The 13,054-nt window shown below is 39.8% G+C and overlaps 1 protein-coding gene across 1 annotated transcript in view; it reads left to right on the top strand.

Annotated features, from left to right (window-relative positions):
- Window positions 1-511: 511 nt before the first annotated feature.
- The window catches only part of sytl4.S (synaptotagmin like 4 S homeolog), a 31,585-nt gene continuing 19,042 nt past the window's right edge, over window positions 512-13,054 (top strand). Inside the window, exons 1-2 of the mRNA XM_018233071.2 lie at window positions 512-679; window positions 10,581-10,759. Of these exons, the coding sequence (XP_018088560.1) occupies window positions 10,635-10,759 (125 nt within the window). The 5' untranslated portion in view covers window positions 512-679; window positions 10,581-10,634. The remainder of the gene's footprint in view (window positions 680-10,580; window positions 10,760-13,054) is intronic.

Below are 13,054 nucleotides of genomic sequence, written 5' to 3'. Positions count from 1 at the left end.
ATGAGCTCATGTACCATTTAATAATCATGACACACATTTCAGTGTTTGAAAGCTGTGTGCCTACTGAATATGTGTAGATACAAAATGTTTTTGTGGGCTGGTGTCAGAACTCATGAGAGCAATCAAACTCACTTTAGAGGGAATGCTGCCGTTATTATACCTACCTGCACATAGTAACAGGCCCGGACTGGCAATCTGTGGGTTTTGGCAAATGCCAGAAGGGCTGCTGTATGGTTCCATAGAAAGTTACCATATAGTGGGCTGTTTGGGCCTCTGTGTACTTGAAATGGCTGGGCCTATTTTGACTCCCAGTCCAGGCATGCATAGTAATAGTCGAAAAGCTGAACACACAGTCCTGGGAAAATTGTTTGGGTGATAAGATTTGTTACTGTTCCTGACAAATCCTTTCCTATGCAGCTCTTCCCTACCGTAACATGATCTTGCTGTGTGCACCCTTCCTCCCCCTCCCACACAGCTGTGACTGCTTTGCAGGTGCGGTCCCTTTAAGGATTCTTTTGCCTCTCCCCTCCAGTCCTCAGCGGCAGCAGCTGGGAAACTTTCAGCTCATTCCCCTTCTCACTCTGCTGTCACTCTCATTTTCCACCTTGTGGGGCCGGCCACCTGCATCCCGAGCTCTCCAGCCATCGTCCTGCCACCGGGGAGCTTCCTGAGAGTACAGGTAAGTGCCATTCTCAGCAGCTGTGGGCACTGGGGAAAGTTCCTCTCAGCACGGCCGCCCAGGAGGCGCTCACCTTTCCAGTTTATTCCTTATGATGGGAATAATACATTCACCTTCCACCTTAAACACCCCATGTGTCATTACCTATGGGCAGTGGCGTGACTAGATATTACTGAGCCCCACAGCAGATTATTTTGCAGGCCCCCAGGTTGACCAGTTTTACCAATATTTATTTAAATTGTATATGAATTAGGACCTCATGGGACCCTATACCTCCTTGGCCCCCCTGCAGTCGCAGGGTCTGCTTCTTCTATAGTTACGCCCCTTATTAAGAAGTGCGCAATGAGAGGCTGAACAGGGCAGCCTTACATCAAGGCTTACTGTGGGGTGCCCACTCCAGCGGGGCCCTTAAAACAATTCAGAATCTTACACTTGTATAGGGGCCAAACTGGGAAAACAGATTTCAGCTAACCTCCCCTTCCATTTAGTGAAGATAAATTCCATTTCAGATATTCCAGGAATGGATCAGTATCACCCTAAAGACACTGGCTTGATTGTCAGCTCTGAGTCTGCCTGTGAGTGCTGCATTGGCATTTGTGGCGTTCTGCTGATTTTTGTTGCAGACATCACTACATTATTGGGAATGCCATGATCCTGCTGCTATCCTTTGATTTGTCATGGAACACAATACTTGGAATAAAACATTGTTTTTGTCTTTAACAGCATTGAAGGGTTACAGTCATGTTCCTTAACACTTTTTCTAAGCTTTGTAATAATGGCACACAGTGCCCTGGCATTGCAGCAGAAGGGACTTAGTTTTATAAAATCATTTTTGGGCAAGAAAAGTTATTGACCAGAGTGAGGATATTTAACCTGTAGGCCTGCAGTGGGTTGAGTGTCCATCATTAGCTAAAAGCCAATTTGTACCGTAATAAAAAAAGTCTCAAGAGTTAACTCACCAAGTATAGGAGGAGGTTCAGGTGAACTGCCCTGAACCTTCAGCTTAGGGAGGGGATCCAAACCATAAATGTGATTGAGCAGGCACTTAAGGACCAATACTACACACTGATGTGTAAACAAGACAGTATTTTATTTGGTATTCATGGCTATGCCCCATAAGTTGCAATAATAATTAAATACTGGGTTTGTTTACACATCTGTGTGAAGGATTTGTCCTTGAGTATGGTTTAAATAGCCAATCTGTGTCTTGTGAGTTGTAGTTCAGAAGCAGCTGGGGTGCAAAAGGCTATAGCTATCTCTGCCATACAGATATTTGTAACCTTACATGTTCAGTAGCAGTGGGAACATATTGTGAAACTACAGTTTGTTTCCTAGAGCCAATATAAACGTCTGTACCCAGCCCTATGGACGTCTTTGCATTGCTAATATTTGTGTAACACACCATGGATGAATGGTGAGGCTTGTGCAGTGTTTACCTCTTTGCTTCTGGGTCTGTAATTGGGAAGCATGTAAACGGTAGTCTTTTTAAATTCACTTTACCCAAGGCATTTTCTTGTTCAAATCTCATATTAAAAGGGATCTAAATGCAAATACAGTCTTTTTGCATGATAAGATAAAAAGCAACTTGTCTGTTCACATTTATTAAATTAAAGAGTTAATTCTCATTTTGGTTGTATATGTAATTTTTATTGAAAGCAGTATTTGTCTTGTGTTTTTTTTTTCTTTTTGTATTTTTTGCATTTTGTTTCTGACTCCTGAAACAATGTAGCAGAAGCCAGCTGATTAATAGACCTGGAGGAAAACTGACGTATGGAATGTTGTTTCTGGAATCAGAAACCGAGAACAGAAAAGGAAAAACAAATACTACTTTCAACAGATATTACGTTAACAATGTTAAAACTATTGACTTTTTTTAATGAATGTTTACTGGAAAGTTACTTTGAATTGCATTACCTCTCAGTATGCAAAAAAGTCATTTGGGTGGAGATCTCCTTTAAATTCTCTTTAGTGAAACATCTTGACCTTCAGGCGGCTTTGAACAGGTGGTAGAATGTGAGCTGCAGACTCGGGGTCAAGAGAAAATTAATATATGTCAATATTTAAATGCCATAATTAGGATGGCATGAGAGCGCAATTGCACCTGCTCAGACGGAAGATGGGAGAATAGTGGTGGGGGCAGCATCACAGGACCTGCCTTAGGCTTAGGAGCCTGAATCGCCCATGCATGCTAAGTGCAAAAAATGCAACACAACTAAGCATGTGTTTTTCCATTCCAGTCTCAATCATATTCTGTTGATAGCTGAACGAGTGTCAAGCTCAAGAAAATGCAGCATGCTGCGTCTAAACAAATGCACTGAAACGCAAATGGAGTAAAACGCAAATCAGAACCCTCATGAGTAGTGATGAGCGAATCTGTGCCATTTCGCTTTGCCGAAAAATTCACGAAACTGCAAAAAAATCCACAAAACTGTGAAATTTTGTGAAATGCATTGTCAATGGCCGGTTTTACACACAACAATTTTTACACGCGCAACAAATTTTTCTCGCTCCAAATGCATTGCAAGTCAATGGGCGTTTTTTCTTATGGCGACTTTTTTGCATTAGGGTGGTAGACAGGGAGATTAGTCGCCCAGCGACAAATCTTTGCTTCTGTGGCGACTAATCTCCCCAAAATGCTTTCCCGTCTGCAAGAATACGAGTCACCGGCGGGATGGCATATGTATCGATAAGGATTTCCAAAGTTGCCTCACAAAGAAACTTTGGAAATCCGAATCAATTAGTATGCCACCCTGCCGGTGATTCCTATTCTTGCTGGTGGGAAGGCATTTCGAGGTCGATTAGTCGCCACAGAAGCGAAGATTTGTCGCTGGGCGACTAATCTCCCCGACTGCAACCACCCTTAAAGTCAATGGGCGTTTTTTCTGATGGCGACTTTTTTGTCAATGGTTGTTTTTGCTTATGGGTGTTTTTCTTTGCAAATTTTCCCATGATTAATATTTGCACATTGTGAAATTCAGAATTTGTCGCAAATTCATGGCTGCCGAATAAATTTCGCTCATCACTACTCATGAGTACTGCCAGGTAGAATATAATGAAATCAATTAAACACCTGGTAATTGTGTGTAAGCCCTTAACGAGTTCTCTGCATCCTAATTGCCCCCTTCCTCCTACTCACACCATCCAAGCAGGCATGGGCAGGTATGCGAAAATTATTTTGGTAGAGGGGCCAGCAAAGTAAAGTTATGCCACTGATAGTAAGGATCACATTTAGCTATTTGTGCCATTGTCCACATTGTACTAAAAGTTAATAATAAGACAAAAAAAAATGAACTAGTGAAAGCAATACCTTTTTTGCACTGCTGGTTTTGTCTTTTAAAACAATGTAGCAGAAGTAAGCCTTGCTTCTTCACAGGTCTATAAGGGCTCATACAGACGAGCGTTTTTTACCTGCGCTCCCCTGTGTTACGTTTTTCTGCGTTCAGCCGCAGGGCAGCGCAGGGATAGACGCATTACATTTTTGCCAATGGGGCTGTACTCACACAGGCGCGTGTAGGCGCTGAACGCAGGAAAAATGCAGCATGTTGCGTCTCAACCTGCGTTCGGCGCCTACACGCGTATATATATATATATATATATATATATATATATATATATATATTACACGAGCTATAAATATCTTGTAAATTATATCCTTATAAACAGTTCTGATGTCATCAGTTGCGTTCTGATGTAATTTCAGTAACATGACTCACTGAAATTTGTGTATTATAATAAATAAAGTACCCCCAGTTGCAAAATATAAGGATATTAGAAGTTACCTCGGAGTTCCATGACCTGTATAAAAACACTCGGCCTTCAGCCTCGCGTTTTTATATGGTCATGAAACACACACACACACACACACACACACACACACACACACACACTTATTTTCTTGATTAAAAGTATGTATAGCACAAGCCCTAATAATTGACCTAATATTATTTAAAGGGGTATATTGAATGTATATTAAAATACATTTTATTATAGCTTATTGTAGTTTGTGCTACAATTGTTACACAAATTCTAAATTAACCCTCGATATTCGACCCTAAGTAAATGTGCCCCATAATCTTGTGATGGTATGTTTCCAAACAGCAAAAATCAAAGAGCAAATCTGTAAAAATAAAATCTATAGTGGCATGCAAGTATTGTACTGAAGTTTAACAGTCAATATTGATTATTAAATTGTGTTTATTTGAAAAATTATATTTGCTTTGTCATGATTCAGTCCTGACCAGTTCCTTTCATGTGAAAACACCGCAATTGGGTGTGAAACTATGTGCACCATCTATATCCTGAGGTCAAATCCTGACATTAACAGGATAAGCTTTTCCCTAAATGACTGGCTCCTTTCTTTCTCATTCTGCTGTCAACTTAAACAATATTTAAGTTGTGTGTATATTTAAATGCAATAAATAAGTGATACCATTGATATACATATAGGGTTGCCACCCGGCCGGTATTTTACCGGCTTAGCCGGTAAAACACCTGCCGGGGCCGGTATTACAAATTTACCGGCAATGCAGTTGCCGGTAATTTGTAATACCCTTTAAAAAAAGCCCTCGGCCTGCCCCAATTCGCGCAGAATTTACCTTTTTTGCAGTGTTCTTGACATCGGGTCGATGTTGCTCCGCCCCCTTTCGCGGCATGCTGTGTAGCCCCGCCCACTTTAGCATCATGGTCCACCCCCTTTTTGTGCCCGCCCCTCACTGGTCGGTAATTTTTTTCAGTAAAGGTGGCAACCCTATATACATAGTTAAATCGGGTTGAAAAAAAGACAAAGTCCATCAAGTTAAACCCTTCCAAATGAAAACCCAGCAAGGCCAGCATCCATACATACACTCCTCCATACCTTCACATAAATTATATATACCCATCCCTATACTAACTATAGAGTTTAGTATCACAATCAGTGGGGTAACTACCGGGGGAGCAGGGGGTGCAATTGGGCCAGGGCCCGCACCCCCTCAGGGCCCCCCTGGCAGTCACGTGCCGCACGGAAGAGGGTGGGGGGCGGGGCCCGGCTGCATGGCCCGCACCAGGGCCCGCCCCCACCTAGTTCCGTCTCTGATCACAATGGCCTTTGATATTTTGAAAACAACCCCAACCTTGACAGTCTACCCTCATAATTTAAGTCTTCCCTCCCTCTAACCAATTTAGTTGCACGTCTCTGCACTCTCTCCAGCTCATTTATATCCCTCTTAAGGACTGGAGCACAAAACTGCACTGCATACTCCAGATGAGGCCTCACCAGGGACCTATAAAGAGGCATAATTATGTTTTCATTCATTGATTTAATGCTCTTTTTTTTATGCAAGACAGAACTTTATTTGCTTTAGTAGCTACATAATGACACTGCCCAGAATTAGACAACGTATCATCTACGAAAACCCCTAGATCCTTCTCATTTAAGGAAACTACCAAAAAACTGCCATTTAGTGTATAACTTGCATTTATATTATTTTTGCCAAAGTGCATAACCTTGATGTGTATTGCCCATCCTTTGAATTGAAAGCAACAGATGTCAAATATCTCAAAACTGTAATGGAACAGTAAATGAAGGGCTGACTTATTTTCCAGGAAGAGAATATAAAGGAAATTGGCCTGTTTAGTTGCAGGTAAAGGTAATGATCCAGCTATAATTTTGATCAATCAGACATGAGCGCACAGAGGCATAAAGGCAAAGGTTTGTCAGTAACCAGCCTAGTTTAATTTTGGTTTGGTGGGGTTTATTTACAAAAACGTATATGGAGCATGCAAGGCTGGGATATAGCTGTGCCTCCTTTGCCTTTAACTTATAAATGTATGAAACCTCATATACCTGTAATTTCTGCCCACCCTGAAGTCTTTTTAGTTGACAGCATTGAACTTTTGAGCAAGATATACAATCCCACAGCAGACCAACCTCAGTGTCCGCACAATGCCAGCACTTTCAGAAACTTCTCCTTGCAGCAGCATCTCTACCAACCTTAACTTACAGGTCAAACACGATCCTCCCACCAGATTATCTGCAAAAACAAACAGAGGAGACGCACTACAAAGTCTTTTTCAATTTTATTGGACAACAAAATACACTTAAAAGATATTGAGACATAAGTGCACAATCAAATTGGCTCAAAGCTCACTTGTCCTCAACATATTTGACGCAGTTGTGCTTCGTCAAGAGGAGTGTTTTTTGTTGTAAAATAATAATGAAAATATGTTGTGGCACTTGGAGTGCATCTCCTTTGTTTTTTTTTGTTTTTTTTATAATAACTTTGATCAAGGCAACCTCACAAATGAAATTTATATGATGTGCAGCCCCATAGGTTGTCATTGTGTTTGAATTACTCAATTTATTAGTATAAACAATGTTTCTTAAGCACATGCACAAGAGCTTCCAGGGAATTTCTGTAGTGGGCAATGGTTCCCCCCTCTGTGCTACTAAAAATTCAGTCCATTGCGCTAAAACTAACTTTGTGTCTGCTGTAGACAATAGAATTCTAAGAAATGTCATTGAAATTTGTGCTCTGCAGACTGCAGCTCGCTAGCTGTGTACTTGAAACAGATTTTGTTGCTGTTTGTCCCACTTTCCTACGATGGATGAAGAATAGGAAAAGCGGAAAAGGAAAAGAGTGGACACAAAAGTAATAAACAGTGATTTTAACTGGTAGTAGTAAAAAAATCAACCTCAAAGTAAATCTGCTTTCTAGTTATCTGACAAAAGTTTCTCTGGTAAGTAGGAAGCATTTTTGCATTTCCTGTTAGAAACCGAATACAAAGGCAAACAATACAAAATTCACTAAATAATGAGAAACCATGAATCCTCTGTGAGTAGCAAATTGGCTCTGTTTCTTTTTTTGTCAATATGTTCTAAACAAGGGGTCACGGCGTTGTTTGGCAAGTTCATCACTAAGAAGGTTGCATATGTGTGTGTGCTGATCCTTATGAACCCTTAATTGCTCTAATAAACGAGTAAGAACAAAATTTTATATGAGTAATTTGACTTTATTTTTGCTTTTAGAGCAGTAGAAGAAAGATAAATGTATTTGTGACTAATACCTTGTCTGATTGTAGTGCTTATGATATATTGTGTGTGCTGCTAATATATTGTTACTATGGCTTCTTATGAGCTTCTCAAGGTAGATTAGTAACTGGGAGGGATCCTTAATGATGAATCCTTAGGGCTGAACTGTGACTTTTAAAAGTTAATTTTAGCATTTTTACATTTTCTAATACAAGTCTAAACTGGCTTAAAGGTAGGGCTTATAATAATGATATGAAATTAATACATATATATTCAATTAATTGATTTAAATGTAATTACGTTTTTTGAATGGGGGAAGCTTTGCCCGTCCATATATGCAGAATCATGGAACTCACTGCACACACTTTACTTGATGTGAAGATTATCAGAGCACAAAAGTACATTTAGGGCTGCCACCAATTCTGGAAAAATACTGGCTTTCCTATCGATTAGTGTTTTTACCTCTTATTATAACATTGGCATCAAAGGTAATTTTTTTCCCACCCAGATGCCAACAATCTGTTTATAATACCCATACTGACAGAATCTGTGTGTTCTGGACTTTTTTCTATTCAGTTATTTAGATTGTTTGCCATGTGATGTGGTTTATTAGGTGTCTCTATAAGAAAAAGGATTAACAGTTTATTTCAAGGGTAAGGAGTATGCACATACTTACATGGACAAGTCAAACATGGCTATCAAAAGGAAAATTACACGTACTTGTTATATTATAATGCTGTTCAAAGTAATTACTTGGCTTGTTCTTTTTTTTTTTTTGATCAATATGCAGCATGACTGAAGATGAAGATGCACACTATGATCTAGTTGTTGTTTCTTCTGCTTAGGTAGTATGATTGTGAGTGTTTCAATGGCTCTTTCTCCAACAATGAATATGCTGATGCCAGTAGAATCACTTTCATTCAAAACAGGAAGGGTTCTGAGGTATTCGGGCATTTCAACTAAAGGTGGCCATACACGGAGAGATCTGCTCGTTCAGCAATGTTGCCAAACGAGCGGATCTCTCCCCGATATGCCCACCTTGAGGTGGGCAATATCGGGCTGATCGTGGGTTACGAATGGTAATGGGCGGTCGGATTGCCGGACCGCATCAACGAACAGATGCAGCTGTGATCCGACGGGATTTTTAGTCCCATCCGATCGAGATCTGGCCGACTTTCGGCCAGATCTCGATCAGGGAAGCACAAAGTCGGCCAGATCTCGATCAGGGAAGCACGTTGGGGGGGCCCCATACTTGGGCCAATAAGCTGCCGACTCGGTCTGTCGGCAGCTTTTATCGGCCGTGTATGGCCACCTTTAGTTATGGTTGCTCTGCATGCACATGACTACTAAAATGTTTTCTTAATAATGTAAGCCTTTTGATTGATAAAAATTCAGTATCGTACATATGTTACTATAGGCCAATGATGCACAGCAGATGGTCTCTTGTTCTCCGCTGTATCCCCAATGATAAGGGGTCTGCCAGAAAGCCAATGTATTTAGCCTTCAGATATTTTATTGAGTGCTCATATATATTTGTACCCAGCACATATGTTGTCACTGTGTCACATGTGTTGTTGGTGAAGAACCACATGTTGGACCACTGAAACCATGTATGTTTCATATTAGTGCTCTAAGCAATATAACAGTACTTGTTGCTGTGGTGTCTGATACAGACATGGAGAGCATTTGGGAGGGGGAATGGTTTCATTAGATATGCTATCTGAAGGTAGCTTTTCCACCAGTAGTTTAGGAGTTGCCACGTAGATAAATATGTGATTGAAATCTAATGCCTGGGTTGTTGCTTTGGTGCCACCCATTGCAAGTTAAATAGCTGTGGTGGAGTTGGATGAAATTAGTCACAGACTGACAAATATGAATAACAATGTTTGTTTTTGGTTTGCCAATGGTTTTTTAGAACAGGATGGAGCATCCAATGGCTTTTTATGACCTCATAGTGCCCTATGACTGCAAAGACTCCTGTGTATGGCATCGCCATTATAAAATAATAATATAATAAAGGTATAGGATCTGTTATCGAGACTGCTTGGGACTTGGGGTTTGCTGGATAAAGGGGATCACCATACTTTTAAGAACATTTATACATAAAATAAGCCTCCAATATGGATTCATGTATAAGGTACTGTTTTTTTTTTTACTCCAGAGAAAAGGAAATACAAAAAATTAAAAAAAAAAAAAGTGAATAATGTGGGAGATGTCTTTCCTGTAATTACCATAATTACTGGATAACTGGCAGATACCAATGTTGCACAAAGGAAAGGGCATCTGTTATATAGCTCATTATGTATTGCTGAATGAAGTGTTCTTAACGATACAGACAATACATGAATCATCCCTGTGATAAATCGTGCAAATATATTAATGTGGGCAATCTGCTACTATGAACCTTTCCAGCTTATTGGTACTTTGGCTTTAGTATTTGTTCTTTGGTTGAGACGATAAAATTAATTTAGTTCGCGTTGAGAAACATCCTGTTAGTGTCAACAAAAATGATATTTCTACAGCAGCTTGTCATGGATCAGTGAATGTTTGTACTGCCAGATCCAGGCTGCTGGTAATTTCATGGTACCATTGTATCCATGGCTCAGCAGTGCTCAATCGATCAGAGCAGATATATAGATGCATAAATGTAACTAAGAACAATCACATTTACTAAGACTTGTTAATACCCAGACACACTGGGTATAAATTGTTCACCCTGTGTGTGTGTGGTGAAGTTTGACATCACACACTGGGTTGTGTTCAGATAATTGTGTGTAAAATGACGACTCACTACTTATTTGGACCTTTAAACACTGAACAGATTTATATTATAACCCTACTTAAGGAGATTAAAACATATTATCATCTTGTTTATTCCCATTTTCTACACAGGGATTGTTTTCATGAACACAAGAGACTGCGGGATTTCAGTAAGGAAACTGGGACATGGACATGACACAAAATATGGAGCTGGTGAACCTGAACTTCCTCTCAGACACAGAGAGAGACCTAATCTTACAAGTCCTGCAGAGAGATGAGGATCTTCGTAAAGTGGAAGAGAAGAGAATCCGGTAGGAAGTTATGTATTATATTATATATAATTGTATATAGCCTAATTATATCATGGCATGGACACTGTTTAGACAAATCTGGAAATAACTGCTTCAAAGTGATTTTTGTTTCTCTAGACTAAGTCACAGAATCTGTAAAGGCTGTACTGAAATATGTCTGTCTGTCTGTCCACCAAATTTAGGCCATGACAGAGCAACTAAGAAAACCTATTTCATACACTATTAATCTTTATTAGAAAAGAAATTGGTAAGTATTGCACTTTCATGCAATAAATGTTTGCTGAGATGAGCTACTCTCTAGCCTCTGTTGGATTTGTTGATTTAGAGAAATGTTGAATCAGATGAAATGTTGAAAGTCCACATCCAGTTTATCCCAGGGTGCAGAAGACGCTTCAGTATGATAGCAATACATTTTAATTATTTTAATGTTTTATGTATATTGTGTCCTTTGTATGTATTATAGGGGCCCATCTAGGTTTTTTTTCATTATGATATCCATTTTCTTTTTGTTTAGTATTCATTTTTATTTGCATTGCTAGGTCAAGTCCGGTGCACCTGCTGGGAGTCGAAGGCAGGCAACCCTAACCTGACCCCTTGTAGAGGGCTTGAGTGCATATGTGCCTGCATCTGTACACACCTGGACATTGCAGTAGCCTAGAAGGAGGGGGGCTGTGTGGGGCCCCGCATGTCATTAGTTTTCCACTGTGTGTTATTTGTATGTGTTCTGCATCTATCAAGTGAATTAGCATTTGTTCTAAAGTTTGCTATGTCAATTTTGCTACTCTGAAGCAAAGTCCATCAGTTGACCAGTTCACTGAAAAACGTATAATTTAAATGCTTACCAGATGACACAGGGCAGTTTGGCAGAACAGCCAGGTCACAGGATGCCCAATATACAGAACAGCAGTCAGCCCAGGCACAGATGTTATCTGTAGTGTCTGTAACTTTATTAACAAATTTAGAACTCAGCTGGTTATTAACACCTAGTAGCCTTGCACATATCATCTTGTGCTAGATATGTAAATATAACATATTTTGTGTCTACAGCTAGCTGTGTGTAATTCATAGTGCTTATGCAGCTAGCAGTGTATATTAAAGAAGAGTGTGGTTGAATATTTGCTTTAATTCAGTTACCCAGAGCAGTGCTCTTTAACTGGAGTAGAGGGTAACTACAAAGAAGAATGTTGAAGAAAACTTGTGCTTGATGACACATTGTCTTTTGTGTAGGAATGTGGGCAATGGTTGCAGTAATTCAGTAAAGCTGGCCATAGATGCAAAGATCCGATCGTACGAATCATCGAATGATCGGACTTCCCCATCTCCCGACCTGCCACTAACCATTCCGATCAAATAAAGTAGAAAATAACAGATCAGCCGATGTTCTGCCCCTGACAGCAATCGTACGAAACTTAAGTCCAACAAAAGTTAGTGACAGTCTGCCACTGAAAATGTGTAATTGCTGTCTTACTGATATTCAATTAGAATAATGAAAAAAAATCTGGTTGCTATGGGGCAAACATTGTCCATGTTACTAGATTACCAGCAAAGAGTTAAGGAAAGAATGAAGCAGAAGAGATTGACAGATGGACAGAGATGAACACGGATGGACATAAATAATTGTGGTTGACCAAAAGCAGACATACAGTATATGAATGATTTTATTTGTCCTTATTTAGTGTAAGGGAAGAAAAACTAGGAGGAGTAATGGATACAAATACCTGCAGGACATTAGAATACTGTTGGTTCACTGCCCATTTTTTTTTATGACATTTAGAACGAGGTAACTGACCTTTCTAAAGTGACATTATTTGTTAGGTAGATTATATAATCTAATAATATAATGCCTTAATAATGCTTACATGACATTATAAAGACTGTGGGCCTCATTTTACCATTAAGTGCAAAAAGTGCTCATCGTTGCATGCATTAAAATGCCATACCCAGAGCTTGCACAAGACTGATCTTCCTGTATTGATAACAATGGCATCAAGAACCATTTTTACTGACTTCACTGGTAAAACTCTGGCCATGTGGCGACCTTACCCTACTAGTTAATGAAGTCCTGTATCTGTTTTTATGGAAAATTAGTAGATGAATAAGGCATCAAAACTCATTTGTTAGAGTAGGGTGAGGGCAAACACTGTGATGAAATTGCAGAATGGGTTATGATGACGAGCAATAAGAATTTTTAATTAAACAATAATTAGTCAAGCCTTAAGGGATTAAGAAACGGTGACCGCGTGTGCAGGGAGTGGCATAGCAGAAGGGTGTGTAGCCAACTTGCCATGACAATAA

This window comes from Xenopus laevis, chromosome 8S (genome assembly GCF_017654675.1).
Source record: "Xenopus laevis strain J_2021 chromosome 8S, Xenopus_laevis_v10.1, whole genome shotgun sequence".
Taxonomy (NCBI): Eukaryota; Metazoa; Chordata; class Amphibia; order Anura; family Pipidae; genus Xenopus; species Xenopus laevis.
Note: the sequence above shows the minus strand (reverse complement) of the source record. Positions and strands in the feature narration are given on the sequence as shown.